This window comes from Ostrinia nubilalis, chromosome 28, assembly GCF_963855985.1.
Source record: "Ostrinia nubilalis chromosome 28, ilOstNubi1.1, whole genome shotgun sequence".
In the NCBI taxonomy this organism is placed as follows: domain Eukaryota; kingdom Metazoa; phylum Arthropoda; class Insecta; order Lepidoptera; family Crambidae; genus Ostrinia; species Ostrinia nubilalis.
This window is the reverse complement of record NC_087115.1, coordinates 6928498-6942309: the sequence shown is the minus strand read 5'-3', so window position 1 is coordinate 6942309 and position 13812 is coordinate 6928498. Positions and strand designations below refer to the sequence as shown.

At 42.3% G+C, this 13812-nt stretch overlaps 1 protein-coding gene across 2 annotated transcripts in view; it reads right to left on the bottom strand.

The window, feature by feature from the left end:
* LOC135085306 (BCL2/adenovirus E1B 19 kDa protein-interacting protein 3) overlaps positions 1 to 13762 on the bottom strand; it is a 63315-nt gene extending 49553 nt beyond the window's left edge. For both annotated transcript variants that reach the window (XM_063980093.1, XM_063980094.1), the window contains exon 1: positions 13557 to 13762. In XM_063980093.1, coding sequence (XP_063836163.1) covers positions 13557 to 13596 — 40 coding nt within the window. In that variant the 5' untranslated portion in view covers positions 13597 to 13762. The remainder of the gene's footprint in view (positions 1 to 13556) is intronic.
* Between the last annotated feature and the right edge of the window lie 50 nt (positions 13763 to 13812).

Below are 13812 nucleotides of genomic sequence, written 5' to 3'. Positions count from 1 at the left end.
GCGGTCAGCGCGAGCGCTTCCGGCAGCAGCGTGGGTGCTTCGGGCAACAGCAGCGTGGTCAGCGCGCGCGCTTCGGGCAGCAGCGCGGTCAGCGCGAGCGCTTCGGGTAGCAGCGCGGTCAGCGCGAGCGCTTCGGGCAGCAGCGCGGTCAGCGCGAGCGCTTCGGGCAGCAGCGCGGTCAGCGCGAGCGCTTCGGGCAGCAGCGCGGTCAGCGCGAGCGCTTCGGGCAGCAGCGCGGTCAGCGCGAGCGCTTCGGGCAGCAGCGCGGTCAGCGCGAGCGCTTCCGGCAGCAGCGTGGGTGCTTCGGGCAGCAGCGTGGGTGCTTCGGGCAACAGCAGCGTGGTCAGCGCGCGCGCTTCGGGCAGCAGCGCGGTCAGCGCGAGCGCTTCGGGTAGCAGCGCGGTCAGCGCGAGCGCTTCGGGCAGCAGCGCGGTCAGCGCGAGCGCTTCGGGCAGCAGCGCGGTCAGCGCGAGCGCTTCGGGCAGCAGCGCGGTCAGCGCGAGCGCTTCCGGCAGCAGCGCGGGCGCTTCGGGCAGCAGCAGCGCGGCCAGCGCCAGCAGCGGCAACGGCTCGCGCTCGGCGCGCAGCAGGTCGCGCGCCAGCGAGTGCGCGGGCAGGCGGTGCAGCCGGGCGGGTCGGCGCGTCACGAGCGGCGCCAGCGCGGCGAGCGCTGCGTGGTGCGCGGCGCGGTCGGCGCAACAGGAGTTCAGCAGGGGCCGCACGTGGTGGAGCAGCAGGGCGCGCGTGAGCCAGGGCACGTTGTGGGCGCCTATGAACGCGTTCACGGCCAGCGTATGGTGCGAATGGTGGTGGAGATGGCAGAGTGGACCTAGCAAGGTGCACAGCTGGATCCCAATACGAGGCGTCAAGTGTGCTATGAGTAGAGTAGACCTTCGAGGGCGATGGAAATGTAGGATGGCCGAACTGTTAATTATGAAAAATCTAAAACGTTAAAATAACGGTATCATTGTGGCCAATGAGATGCTGTCATAGTGACATTGACAATACGTCAATGTCACACGAGTATCAAAACGTCAGAATAGAGGGACGCGCGGAGACGACTCCGCGCGCTTTTGTGCTAAGTGATGAATTGTATCTAAAATAAGGCAATATAATGTGAAAGATGAGTATCCAGTGTTTTATTTATGAGAATAGATCTACCGGCCTTTAATAGTAGCGACCCCTAAATGTCTTTTAAAAATTAAAAAAAAATAATGAAAGACTTTCATATGGTATATATTCAAATTACGTGGTGCCCCGCAAAATATAAGAAAAAATTTTTTAATAAGGACCACCCTAATAGGCATAGGTATAATATTATTCCTATATCCGTAACCGTATCCATAACCGAAAGTACATATCCATAACATCCCTACACTACCAACCGGGCGATATGGATCTCATTGGGGGAGGCCTATGTTCAGCAGTGGACGTTGGCTGAAATGATGATGTTGATGATTGTCCACTTTTGTGAATTCATCTGTTTTAGTATAGTTGGGCTATAATGTCGTCTCAAATCAAAAAAATAGTGAGTGTGTGAGACTAGAGCCTAAAATAGGTTTAAGAAAACGCTAGATATTTGAAGATAGACAAGCATAACATGACAATGCATTAATAAAACGAGGTTAACAGACTCGTATCTACCACGCTTGCATTGTTATCAGGTTATTGTTATCATGATATGATTACAAAACAATGCAATGAATTATTATTAAATTCAGCAGACATGAAGGCAACTTGAAAATATTGGTACGATTTTTTTTTATGCATGACAAGGCAGGTATTTGACCGCAATCGCACCTGGTGTTAAGTGAGATGCAGTCTAGGATGGTACATATCTGCACTGTAAGTGCCTATTCACTCTCGCCTTAAAATTCGGTATTGGAATATCGATCTTCCGCAAAACAAGTGCAGGCAGATTTTTCTGTTCGGTTTGGTTGGTGGTAGGGCTTGTTGTAAGTCCGCCTGGCTAGGTACCACCATCTTACCTAAGTCTGTCGCCATAACAACAATGTTAACAGCATTGTTGTGTTCCGGCAGTTAGAGGTAAGATAGCCAGTTCCTCCGTGGTTGAGGATTCCGGGTGAAGTTCGCTTCCACCTTCGGCCTGATCATCACTTACGAACCCACAGCTGAACATAGGCCTCCCCCAATGATATCCATATCGCCCGATTGGTAGCGGCCTGAATCCAGCGCCTTCCTGAGGCGCTTACCTTTTTGAGGTAGTCAGTCCACCTTGTTCGTAAACTGGTGCCTCTTTATAATGCATATTAGTATAAACTAGCAGCCGCTCGCGACTTCGTACGCGTGGATCCCGTTTTACCCCTTCATCTATCTTACGCGGTTTAGATTTTTTCATACAAATGTTTTTTCCCGCTAACTTTCGTTTCCGTGGGCATTTTGCAATATCCTGTTGTAACTAAGCTTTAAGTTTACTAAGGTACCTGCATGCCAAATTTCAAGCGTCTAACGTAAGCGGTTTAGATTTTTCATACAAAAGGATTTTCCCGCTATTTCCCATTACCGTGGGAATTTCGGGAATTTCTTTCTTAGTGCACCTCTACGGTACTTAAGCTACGTCCCTTCCAAATTTCAAGTGCCTACGTTTAGCCGTTTAGTCAGTTTTGTATATTTAGATAACATGCTTTGCGGTCATTTCTATCAAGTGTGGCAAAGCCCTTAGTCTACTTCAATGATATTTCATCCTGAAATAAATCTGAATCCATACGAAAACGCATCAACATGGAGAGCATCCAAAACATTCGTCATCCGATGATTTGTGGAAAACAAAAGAGGTATTTGAACTATTTAGTAAATAATGTCAAGGAGGAATTATGTGTGTCCACTGTGTCATGGTGGCACCGCAATAAAGTCGCGGGTTCGGATCCAGTTGGGAGCAAATGTTTGTGTGATGAGCATAAGCTTTTCTACGCAGAAATTTGAAGGTTTACGGGAGAAATGCAAGAAACCATATGTACTAAAAAACATCATCAAGCCATTAATGTCCATATACACAAACATTACTATGAGCTGTCACAGTGCGCGTGGACGCACAGGGTGACACACGAACCAATCACAGAGCTTTTAACGCTGAGCGTTCGATTTGCTGCTTCACTTATGCAAGCTTCTTTTGTGAATACGGGCGTTAGGCGGTTATCACACTGCGCCGCACTCCGCCGCGGAGCGACAGATTTAATCATTGTATGCAAGTACCTACCTCAGATTGTATAGAAAACACGCGCGGCACTTCACACTGACAACGCGTCCGCGCGCATGATTTTTTATATAAAAATCACGCGCTCCGCGGCGGAGCGCGGCGCAGTGTGATAACCGCCTTAGTCTCACAGTAGGAGCACGACCCTCTCTTATTTCTTTGTGTAAAAGCTGACAGAAAGCTACTTTTTCTAAACGCAAGTCAAACGCTTCACGAACATTTTCTGTTTTTAGTAATATTAGTGATATTAGTTTAAAAAGTAAGGTGTTTGGACTTTCAATAGAAAGTGCATAAATCCGTTATTTCGTCTTTGTTTGCGCGTGAACTTTACCGCGATACCGAATTGCACATCAGCTGGAATGAAAATGGAGCGCGACTGGAGATGAAACGCGAATGGATTGGAGACATTACAAATCAGCGCAATCGGGGCCCAGGTTAGTATGGATTATTGAACAAGACGTATATTAACCGACTAGCTTTCCGCCCGCGGCTTCGCCCGCTAACCTATGACACTCAGCAATAATGTGGCTTTCTATTGGTGAAAGAATTTTTAAAATCGGTTCAGTAGATCCCAAGATTACCCCTTACAATTTAACAAATATACAAACACACAAACTTTACCTCTTTATAATATTAGTATAGATTATTAATTTTATTATTGTAAAACGACCTTTCCCTACCGTATTAACTTTCATAGACAGTAAAGTCACCTGTACGACCGTCTGCGTTCTGTATGTTTACATTTCGCGTCAATACACAGTAGATAAATGTATAATTCCGCGAAAATACATCAGTTGTTTTCACTCGTGCAACAAATCGAAGAGTTCTGTATGTACCAGTGTTCTGCAAACTTTTTGTGTTCAAGGTACCTATATCTAGCTAGGAGGACGAAACTTTTTGGAGATTTTTAAAAAATCTACTGCGTCCACCTTCAAAAATTTTGTTAATAAATTAAACACCAAATCAATAAAAATCCACTCTAGAATCTTACGCCCGTATTCACAAACATTACTATGAGATCTCACAGTGCGCGTGGACGCACAGGGTCACACATGAACCAATCACAGAGCTCTGTTCAACGCTCTGCCGCACAATTTATAAACGCAGTAAGTAACACGTGAACAGTTTCGAGAAAAACGCGATCAAAGTTGAAATTTTATTTTGGGGTGTCTACAATTAGTTACGCAAATATTTGTAAAAAAAAATATATGGGCTTATAGAGCTAAACTCAAAGTTTATTTTGATATGAGGTTTTTGTATTTTAATTAATATTTTGTATTTAAAATTATTAAAAAACTGTTTATGTTATGGATTAACTAAGTTTTCGTTCGATACTTACTACCCATGAATGCAGTATGATTGTTCCTTACTGCGTTTATCAGTAGTTTTCGTTACTTACGGTACATGTGTTAAATGATTGATTTAAATTTTAGTTCTTACAACGTAATATATGCGCCGTATCTTTACAACTTACTGCATTTATGAGTGGGAGTGTGAATCAAAATAATTTATCAAAACTTTAAATGCGCAGTAATAATACAATTATACTGCGCTTATCATAAGCCAATAACGCTTTCATGTTGAACTTTCCCAAATGACCAAGGGGTAAATGAAACAAATATTACAAAATAATTGCTGAGATCGCTTGTTATTCAATCAAAAATTAAGATATGGCACCCACTTTTAGATCTTAAATATACCAATCTAATAAAATAAAGACTCGGTCGTTCGTTTCAGCCGAAAGACATCCACTGCTGGACAACGGCCTCCCCCAAGGATTTCCACAAAGACCGGTCCTGTGCCGCTCGCATACAGGCACCTGACGCGACCTTCACCAGATCATCGGTCCACCTAGTGTGAGGCTTGCCCAAGCTGCGTCTTCCAGCTCATGGTCGCCACTCAAGAACTTTCCTGCCCCAGCGGCCATCAGACAACTTATAGTGTCTTCAACCTTCAGAGGAGTGGGTACAGCACGGCATTTGACATGATTTTTGTCTTGTCCATTAAAGACCCATTTGTTGAGAGGCTCTATTGAGGCAATCGAGGATTGAGTTTAGATCCTCCACGTTCTCAGCCATGACTACGATATCGTCCGCGAATCAAAGATGGGTGATGTACTCGCTGATGATATTTTTATGCCCAGTCCGCTCCAGTCCAGAAGCTTGAAAACATCTTCCAGAGTGGTAGTGAACAGTTTTAGAAATATGACATCTCCCTGTCTGACCCCTCGCTGCAACTGAAGTCCTGATCCCGGAGACGGACTGACATTGTGGCCTATTCGTACAAGACCTTCAACGATTATATCTATAGTAAATTTGGCACCGTTGGAGAGACTGTAGCTTGAAGAGAGAAGTCTTTCTCATAGACCACAAATGCCAGACAAAGTTGCTGATTATTCTCCTCAGTTTTCTGCCATAGATAAGTATGTGGTCTATCGTACTAAAGCCTTATCGGAAACCGATTTGTTCGGGAGGCTAGATGTCGCGTGAAACCATTCATGATGACTCTCAAAAACAGAATCAGAAGTGATGGTGAGATGGGTATAAAATAAATTCTTTAACAAGGTTTTGTTGCCTTTTTTGAAGAAGAGTATCACCACACTTCTGTGCCATGCCGTAGGCGTTTTTCCCTTAAGGATGACGGAATCGAATAGCTTCTAAAGAGCCTTTAGTACCGGCGTTCCGCCTGATTTCAGAAGCTCAGTCGTGATTCCATCATCGCCTTGTGCCTTGTTGTTTTTCAGCTGTTTGAGAGCCATTCTAATCTCGTACAGACACGTCCGGGATATCTTCGGTATAGTGTCGGGTCAATCTAGCTCTTGGGTCTTCGGCTAGATTGGTAATTTGGACAGGTTTTCAACTTCTTCCAATAACGTAAGAGTCAGCCACTGCGTTCATAGCATGTTAACACCTAGGCAGCACTCTGACAATCCTTAGTATGTACGCGGTATAATTGTAATTACTGCATTAATATTAAGTACAAGTCATCTGTTTTTCCTATGGAAACATAATATCAGTGTGTGTTTAAGTGGAATTACTGCACATATACTATGTGCAAGGTGAACTTAACAATTGTAGAAACTTAATAAGAATGATGTAATTGGCACATACTGCACTATTACTGTGTAGCAAAGTAAGTAAGCGCGAGTATTCACGTAATATTAAGTTATTATGTGCTCTTACTGCTAACATAGTATGTGAAGAAACCTACAATCTGCTCTTTACTGCGTTTATGATAACATGTATCTTCCGTTCTAAGATAGATAGAAAAAAACGGGTCTTTGATTCTTATAGATCGCGATGTCAGGATTCAGAATATTCAAAACAATCATAAATGCAGTAAGTGGTACTTACTGCGTTTATAAATTGTGCGGCAGCGCTGTGCGTTCGATTTGCTGCTTCACTTAAGCAAGCATCGTTTGTGAATACGGGTGTCTCAGTTGCGGGAAGAAAAAATATTTAAAAATTCAATTAAAGAGTCTGGCCCATGGACCAAGTCGCAAGACTCTTATTTAGATATAAAGAAAACACTAGGCAAATTCTTGATTTTACTAGCTTTTGTATTAATTCAGAAATCACTGGAAATCGCGCCATTTTTTAAATCGATCATGACCTTGCGCCTTGCTTTTACGATACACAATCTGCCCGATACGATATCTAGTTTCAAGCTATTTTAGGGTCTAGCCAAGAACCGGTTTGGAGCTAGTTTGATAGCACGCATTCCTAGCCCAGAACTGGTCTAGGAGAAATCTAGTATAAGATTAGAATAAAGCCTAGATGGATAGTCTTCATACAAACGCTTCGTCAAAAGTGAGGCAAAAATCTTATATCTTTACTGTCAAATCTTATGTCATTGCTGTCAAAATGTTGTTAAAATTAAGGCGATTTTTTCGAAATTTCGAAATTTTTATTCACATTATTCGTCCAATTATTCAAATTATTCATAAAAAAAAACTCATAAAACTCATTTATTTTTGCAAATAGGCTTTTAAAAAGCACTTTTACACGTCCCAATATTAACCCTACCACTGCTTCGGGACAATAAATGGGCCAGTGCTGAGAAGAAGCAGCGCAAGAAACTCAGTCACTATTGTCAGCCTCCTTTTCAAGGGTTTACAGTCTTTAAAATATACAAATTATAGTCATAAGTATTGATAGTCCAGTCATTATAGTAAGTTCACCTCGGAATTCGAGATACCCAGCTGTAAGTCTGTAAATACGTGTATATTGACACCCTAAAAGTTGTCTCAAAACCTACATATGGTAGGGTGTAAGCAACTATTAAATTTCAAGGTCAACGGTCACAAAAATCGGTTTTTTGCGCTTTTTTTAGAAATATCTCATTTCCTGTGGGTTTTTTGCTATTTCTATTTATTATCAATATTGTAGAATACTAAATTCTCTACAAATTTTGTTTAAAAACTTTTTTTATACGGTGAACCGTTTTCGAGATAGAGGGCGGAGAGCGCGCGGTCACTGCATCACTTCAGGTCTACTTAAGCGGTTTAGATTTTTCATACAAAAGGATTTTCCCGCTAATTCCTGTGGGAATTTCGGGAATTCCTTGTTGTAACTAAGCTTTGAGTTTACTAAGGTACCTACATGCCAAATTTCAAGCGTCTAACTTCCGTTAAGCGTTTAGATTTTTCATACAAAAGGATTTTCCCGCTAATTCCTGTTCCCGTGGGAATTCCTAAGTATACTATAACCTGCCCAGGTGTATGAAGAATAATTGTACCAAGTTTCGTTAAAATCCGTCGAGTAGTTTTTGTTTCTATAAGGAACATACAGACGGACAGACAGACAGACAAAAATTTTACTGATTGCATTTTTGGCATCAGTATCGATCACTAATCACCCCCTGATAGTTATTTTGAAAATATATTTCATGTACAGAATTGACCTCTCTACAGATTTATTATAAGTATAGATAATCATCAACTTTCCGACGAATTATTCGTCCAAGCCTGGTGCTGAGAAATGGCGGAAGAATGACGAACAGTGACAAACTGAATTTCACGCGGGTGAAGCCGCGGACAAAAGTTAGTGCGAGCTAGGCAGATAAAGTCCACGCACTCTTGTCATTTGCGCATTTCCATACATATTCATACTGATAACAGCCCGTCCAAACTATCTGACAAAAAGGTCGGTATTCTGCGGGGTGTATAAGAAGTATTTGAACAAAAACCAAAGTAACAAAGCCAATGTTCGTCCAACGGATATTGCCCTTTCTGCGTAATATACAATCCAGGATATTTGGAAATACACACAAACTTGGCAGGAAGCCAGATTCCCTTGCTCCTTGTGTGTATTAGTAAGAATCCACTAGGTGGACCGACGATCTGGTGAAGGTCGCGGGAGGTGCCTGGATGCGGGCGGCGCAGGACCGGTGGTTATGGAAATCCTTGGGGGAGGCCTTTGTCCAGCAGTGGACGTCATTTGGCTGAAACGAACGAACGTACCGTGCCGGTACAAAAAACTGTCCACTGTCCACGTTTTCCCTTCAAGAGGCATGTGCTAATCATCATCATCATCTCGGCCATAGGACGTCCACTGCTGAACATAGGCCTCCCCCAATGATTTCCACAGCATCCGGTTGGTAGCGGCCTAGCGGCCTGCGTCCAGGGTCTTCCTGCTACCTTTACGATGACGTCGGTCCACCTTTTGGGTGGACGTCCCACGCTAAGTTGCACAGCGTGCTATGAAAAGGGCTATGCTGTGTTTCTTTAAGAGATCGAATCAGATGAGGGGATCCGTAAACGTGCTAAATCCTGCACAAGTATTCTATTTTGAATCCAGGTTATGGCTGTAAATACCCACCAGCGACGAGCTAAAATAGCTCAATTTAGTTAGATTGGATAATAGTCAGATTTATCCGTGGGTCTACGGACTTCCATTGAACCCTGATTGGATAAACTGGATGTACAGGTCTGTTATCGCACTTTGTGTTGTTGTACAGTAAGATGACAATTGACGGGGTAAGTAAGTGGACAAAGGTGTTATCTGACAAAACTGAAGAATCGACTTTTTAGCATGAACATAGGTTTTAAAGTGATGATAAAATCGACTAATGAGTTCAAAACACGCAAATTTTGTTACGTGTCAAAAATACAGACCTTAACGAAGGTGTTATCTGACAAGCATTCATACATTTCAGGATTCAAATGTGGTATGAGCAGATTAACGTTTTCAAACACTCATAACCTAGATTTTAAATATAATATTGTTACTAACACAATGTATGGATCATAATGGTCTGATAATAAACGTATTATTATTATTCTCTTTATTAACTTTGGTTCTTAATTTTAAATATTTTTTTACAATGTAAATTATCAAAAAAAAAAAAAAAATACATTATAAAAAAATACTTAAAAATAGTTATTCCGCTGGTAACGGAGCAGGGCCCAAGCTACCGGTGGTCAGGGCCACAGGCTGAGGAACCTCCGGACAATGCGTGCCGTGCTGAGGATCACCGCCTTTTGCATCTGACCCTTGAGCCAACCATCCAGCGAGAGCTTCTTTAGATGTTGGTCGAAGCTCTTCGCTATTAGCCCGTTTGCCGAGACAACTATCGGGACAATGATCGTCGAGTCAACATCCCACATGGCGGTCACCTCGTGGGCCAAGTCAAGGTATTTGCTTTGCTTTTCCTTCTCGGCCTTCACGAGGTTTTCGTCATGCGGGATGGTAATGTCAACGAGCATTGCCCGACGTTGGGATCGGTCAACCACCACAATATCAGGCTTATTACAGACAATAGTCCTGTCTGTGATGATAGAACGATCCCAATGGTTACTTACACTACTCGGCAAACCCTCCTCTTCATCACCAGAGTCTACCCTCGCCGCTTGTGGTGTCGATGACGACACCGTAGGCGACGACGAGGCAGGGGGCTCCGACGTCAAGAGGGGAGTTGTCCGAGCAGGCATCGCCTCCAGGCGGAGTCGATCAAGTACAGACTGGTCCAACAGCTTGCACCGTTGAATAGCCCGCACTTGATCCGATAGTCGTTGTGCAGAAACGGTGATGGTCGGCTCAAGGTTCTGAAACAAAGGCAGGATCCGATCACGATACGCAGTCAGGACGGTTCCCCCTTTTGTAGCCCCATAATAGGCGCGCATGCAGTTCTCATTCATGGTTTGAGTCCATCGCATGCGGCGCACTACACCACCGGTAGCGGGGGCCGTGCGCGGGGCAGGTTGCCTCGCTGACCCCAAGCGTGCCGGCAGCGGCGGACGTCCCCGTCGCGCAGGTCGTGGTGGCGGCGGCGGCGTCGTTGGCCCGCCCTCGTCGCTCGACGCGCCCATGTCAGGGGGAGTTACAAACTCTTCGTCCGACGAGGAGCGCGGAGACGATGACGAGGACAGGACCGGAGGGGGTGGTGGGCGTGCGCGTAGAATCATAATGTGCTGCCTGCCAAAGCAACGTCCATGTCGTTGATGCAGTTGACGAAATACATTTTTCCGGCACTCATGTATTCAACAAAAGTTGTTCTTCAGATTTTCGTTTCTCCTCGCCAGCTTCTCTTGCATTAAAGCTGTCGCTAACATAATATAATCACTATTTACTAGCTTGCAGTTCGGTTCGAAGGTATGACATTTCTTTGTCGTGCCTATTACACAAACACGATTTAGTCTGTTTGATAACACTGTATTATTTTGCACAAACATAAATAAATTAGGGAATAACCCGATTTAGATAAGATTATAACAATTAAATGTCCATATTTTCATAAAATTATTCAGGAAAATTTACAAACAAGACATGACATTGGCAGGTGACATTATTATTATTATTATTATTATAACTCATTTAAACTTTTTGTTGGTTAAGACCTTTGTCCACTCACCCCTTCAATTGTTATAATAGGGGCAATTTTACAGTAAAATGACAATGCGAACATGCAAGAATTGTTACAGAAACATTACAGTCTTAATTTTGATTTAAATATATTTTATGACATACTGCACCTATTTTTATTATGCCAACGGCCTTGCTGTTATCAATAATCAATACACGTTTCATTTCAATATAAATGGAACCGTTCAGGGAATTATTGTTTTACATGACGTCATAGATTATTATGATTTACTGCCCTCGAAAACACAATCATTTCTGACTAAAAACGTTTTTTCATTCACAATAAATATTCATTTCAAATAACTTAATTATCCCATTTTTGTCCCGAAATAAATACTATTTTAAAAATTTGCCTAATGGCTTTCCCCACTTTACGTTTATACACTGAATTATCTATTACACCATCCAAGCAAGCCTCCCACTTAGGGTTGCCAGGTCCAAAATCACAAAAGCCGGACTTTGTGCTTCATTTGGCCAGACATTTTACCCTAAAAGCCGGACATGTGACGGGGGGGGGGGGGGGGTTGCAATTAGTGTCAGCTCATGAGTGAGTACTATCATCATCGGTTGCTAACCAACATCCTGATGCGTGCGCTTCGTATAATTCTGTGGCTCGACTTTCGCCTGGCGCGGCAACCAAATAAAAAGCCTAACAAAAGCCGGACCGGACAAGGCAATATTTGGCCGGACAAGTCCCTAAAAAGCCAAACATGTCCGGCTAAAGCCGGACGCCTGGCAACCCTACCCCACTTGATGGACCGACGATCTGGAGAAGGTAGCGCGAAGCGCCTGGATGCGGGCAGCACAGAATCGGTCTTTGTGGAAATCCTTGGGGGAGGCCTTTGACCAGCAGTGGACGTCTTTTGGCCGATGGAAACAAACGCAAATTCATTCAAAAATGATTCAAGGACCAGCGAACTTCGTACCGCCTATGTTCAGAGACAATGTAGGATTCTAATGGTGAAAGAATTTTTTAAATCGGTCTATTAGTTTTAGACCCTATTCAAAACAAACAAACTATCAAATCTTTCCTCTTTATAATATTGATTATTCTTGCGCTGCTTCTTCTCAGCACTGGTCCATTTATTGTCCCGAAGCAGTGGTAGGGTTAATACTGGGACGTGTAAAAGTGCTATTTAAAAGCTTATTTGCAAAAATAAAATGAGTTTTACAGACAAAATTACGTACATTGATATTAGTATGAAGGTTTTTGGCCTAGAAATCTTATCATACTAATCCTATTGAATTTGACTTTATTCTTTCTTTATCTAAATCCAGTATTACAGGCTTAAAATTTATTGCGTACATCTCTTGACCGATATTAAGCTTAAACTCTTTGAATATGGTTTCCTGGTACATACTTTTGAAGCGACAATATCACAATAGTACAATGGTATGTACGCAGGCAGGTTTAGAACTTGATAATATTTGAAAAACTTGAATAACTAGCCTGTGGTATTTTATTATGATTATAAATAAACTGATTTTGTTTTTGAATTGACGATTAATGTACACAATATTTACTAATATCACAAGCAAATTAGTACAGTAAAATAGCAGTTCATTGGTAACTCTTGAGGTTTTTAATATTTTTCTTTTAACAATCATATTATGGGACATAACATTTAAACGTAATTGAATTTATAAATCGAAGCTAAAATAGGAACTTTTAGAATTATACAAACTAATAATAATAGACTAACTTCCTTAAACTAACCGACATATTAGGTACATTTTACAAAATAATAACACTGAAAAGAGATTTAACTAACAATAAAACATATCCATAAATATAAATAGCATGATATTATTTGCACGAGTCACAAAGGAAGTGAGTCAGGCACACTTTTCCTTGTCCTTCAAGATTGATGTTATTTATTATTAGCATGTAAGTATTTCCCTTACATGCTGAATTGATTATTCATTACTTGAACAAGTGCTTTGTTTATCTTATCTTGTTTACAAACATCAATTTGTAAACAAAATGTCTTCCAATCAATTTCAAAAGTACCAGGCGAGCAGAACGTGCGAAGATGTGGTCGCACTACAGGTGTAACCCGACCGAATACGGAAGTGCACGAGCGCGCATACAAATAAAACAAGAAGAGCACGCTTCCTCAGAGGCCGGCTAATCCTTTGAGAAATCACGTACGCAAGTTAATTACTGACGCAATTATTTAATTGGATTTCAAGATAACCTGACCTCGAGCAGTTCAAGACTTTCCAACGCATTTCATGCTAATTTATTTGCAGAAAATAACGTAGAACAAAATGTAAACAAAGACAGATGCTAACATTGCGAAACGAAATATCGCGAAACTGCGCAATTTAGACGTGTTGTGTACACGTCTAAATCATTTGATACGCGCAAAACCGCATTTCTATACGGAGAAGTCGATATCCTTGATAAAAACTAGTAGACCGAGCTTGGTCACGCAATGTTTTCAACGCATTGTTTATAAATATTAAATTGTACTCACCGCTTAGATCTTCGATCGTATTCAGTTTACGAGCGGCCATCGTCGCAGAGCACACACACAATACACTGGAAAACTTAGTTTATTCGATTTGGATCACTTTTCAACGTTTATTTGTCAACTTTTTCGTTTGCTTCGCAATTTTCTGCAGCAAAACGACAAGCCTCCTTCAAGTTCTAAAAGCCTTTGTTATTGGTTTTGATTTTGATCCGCTACGTGGAAGCGGCGCGCTTATCGCATCAAAACATTTTTAAAATAC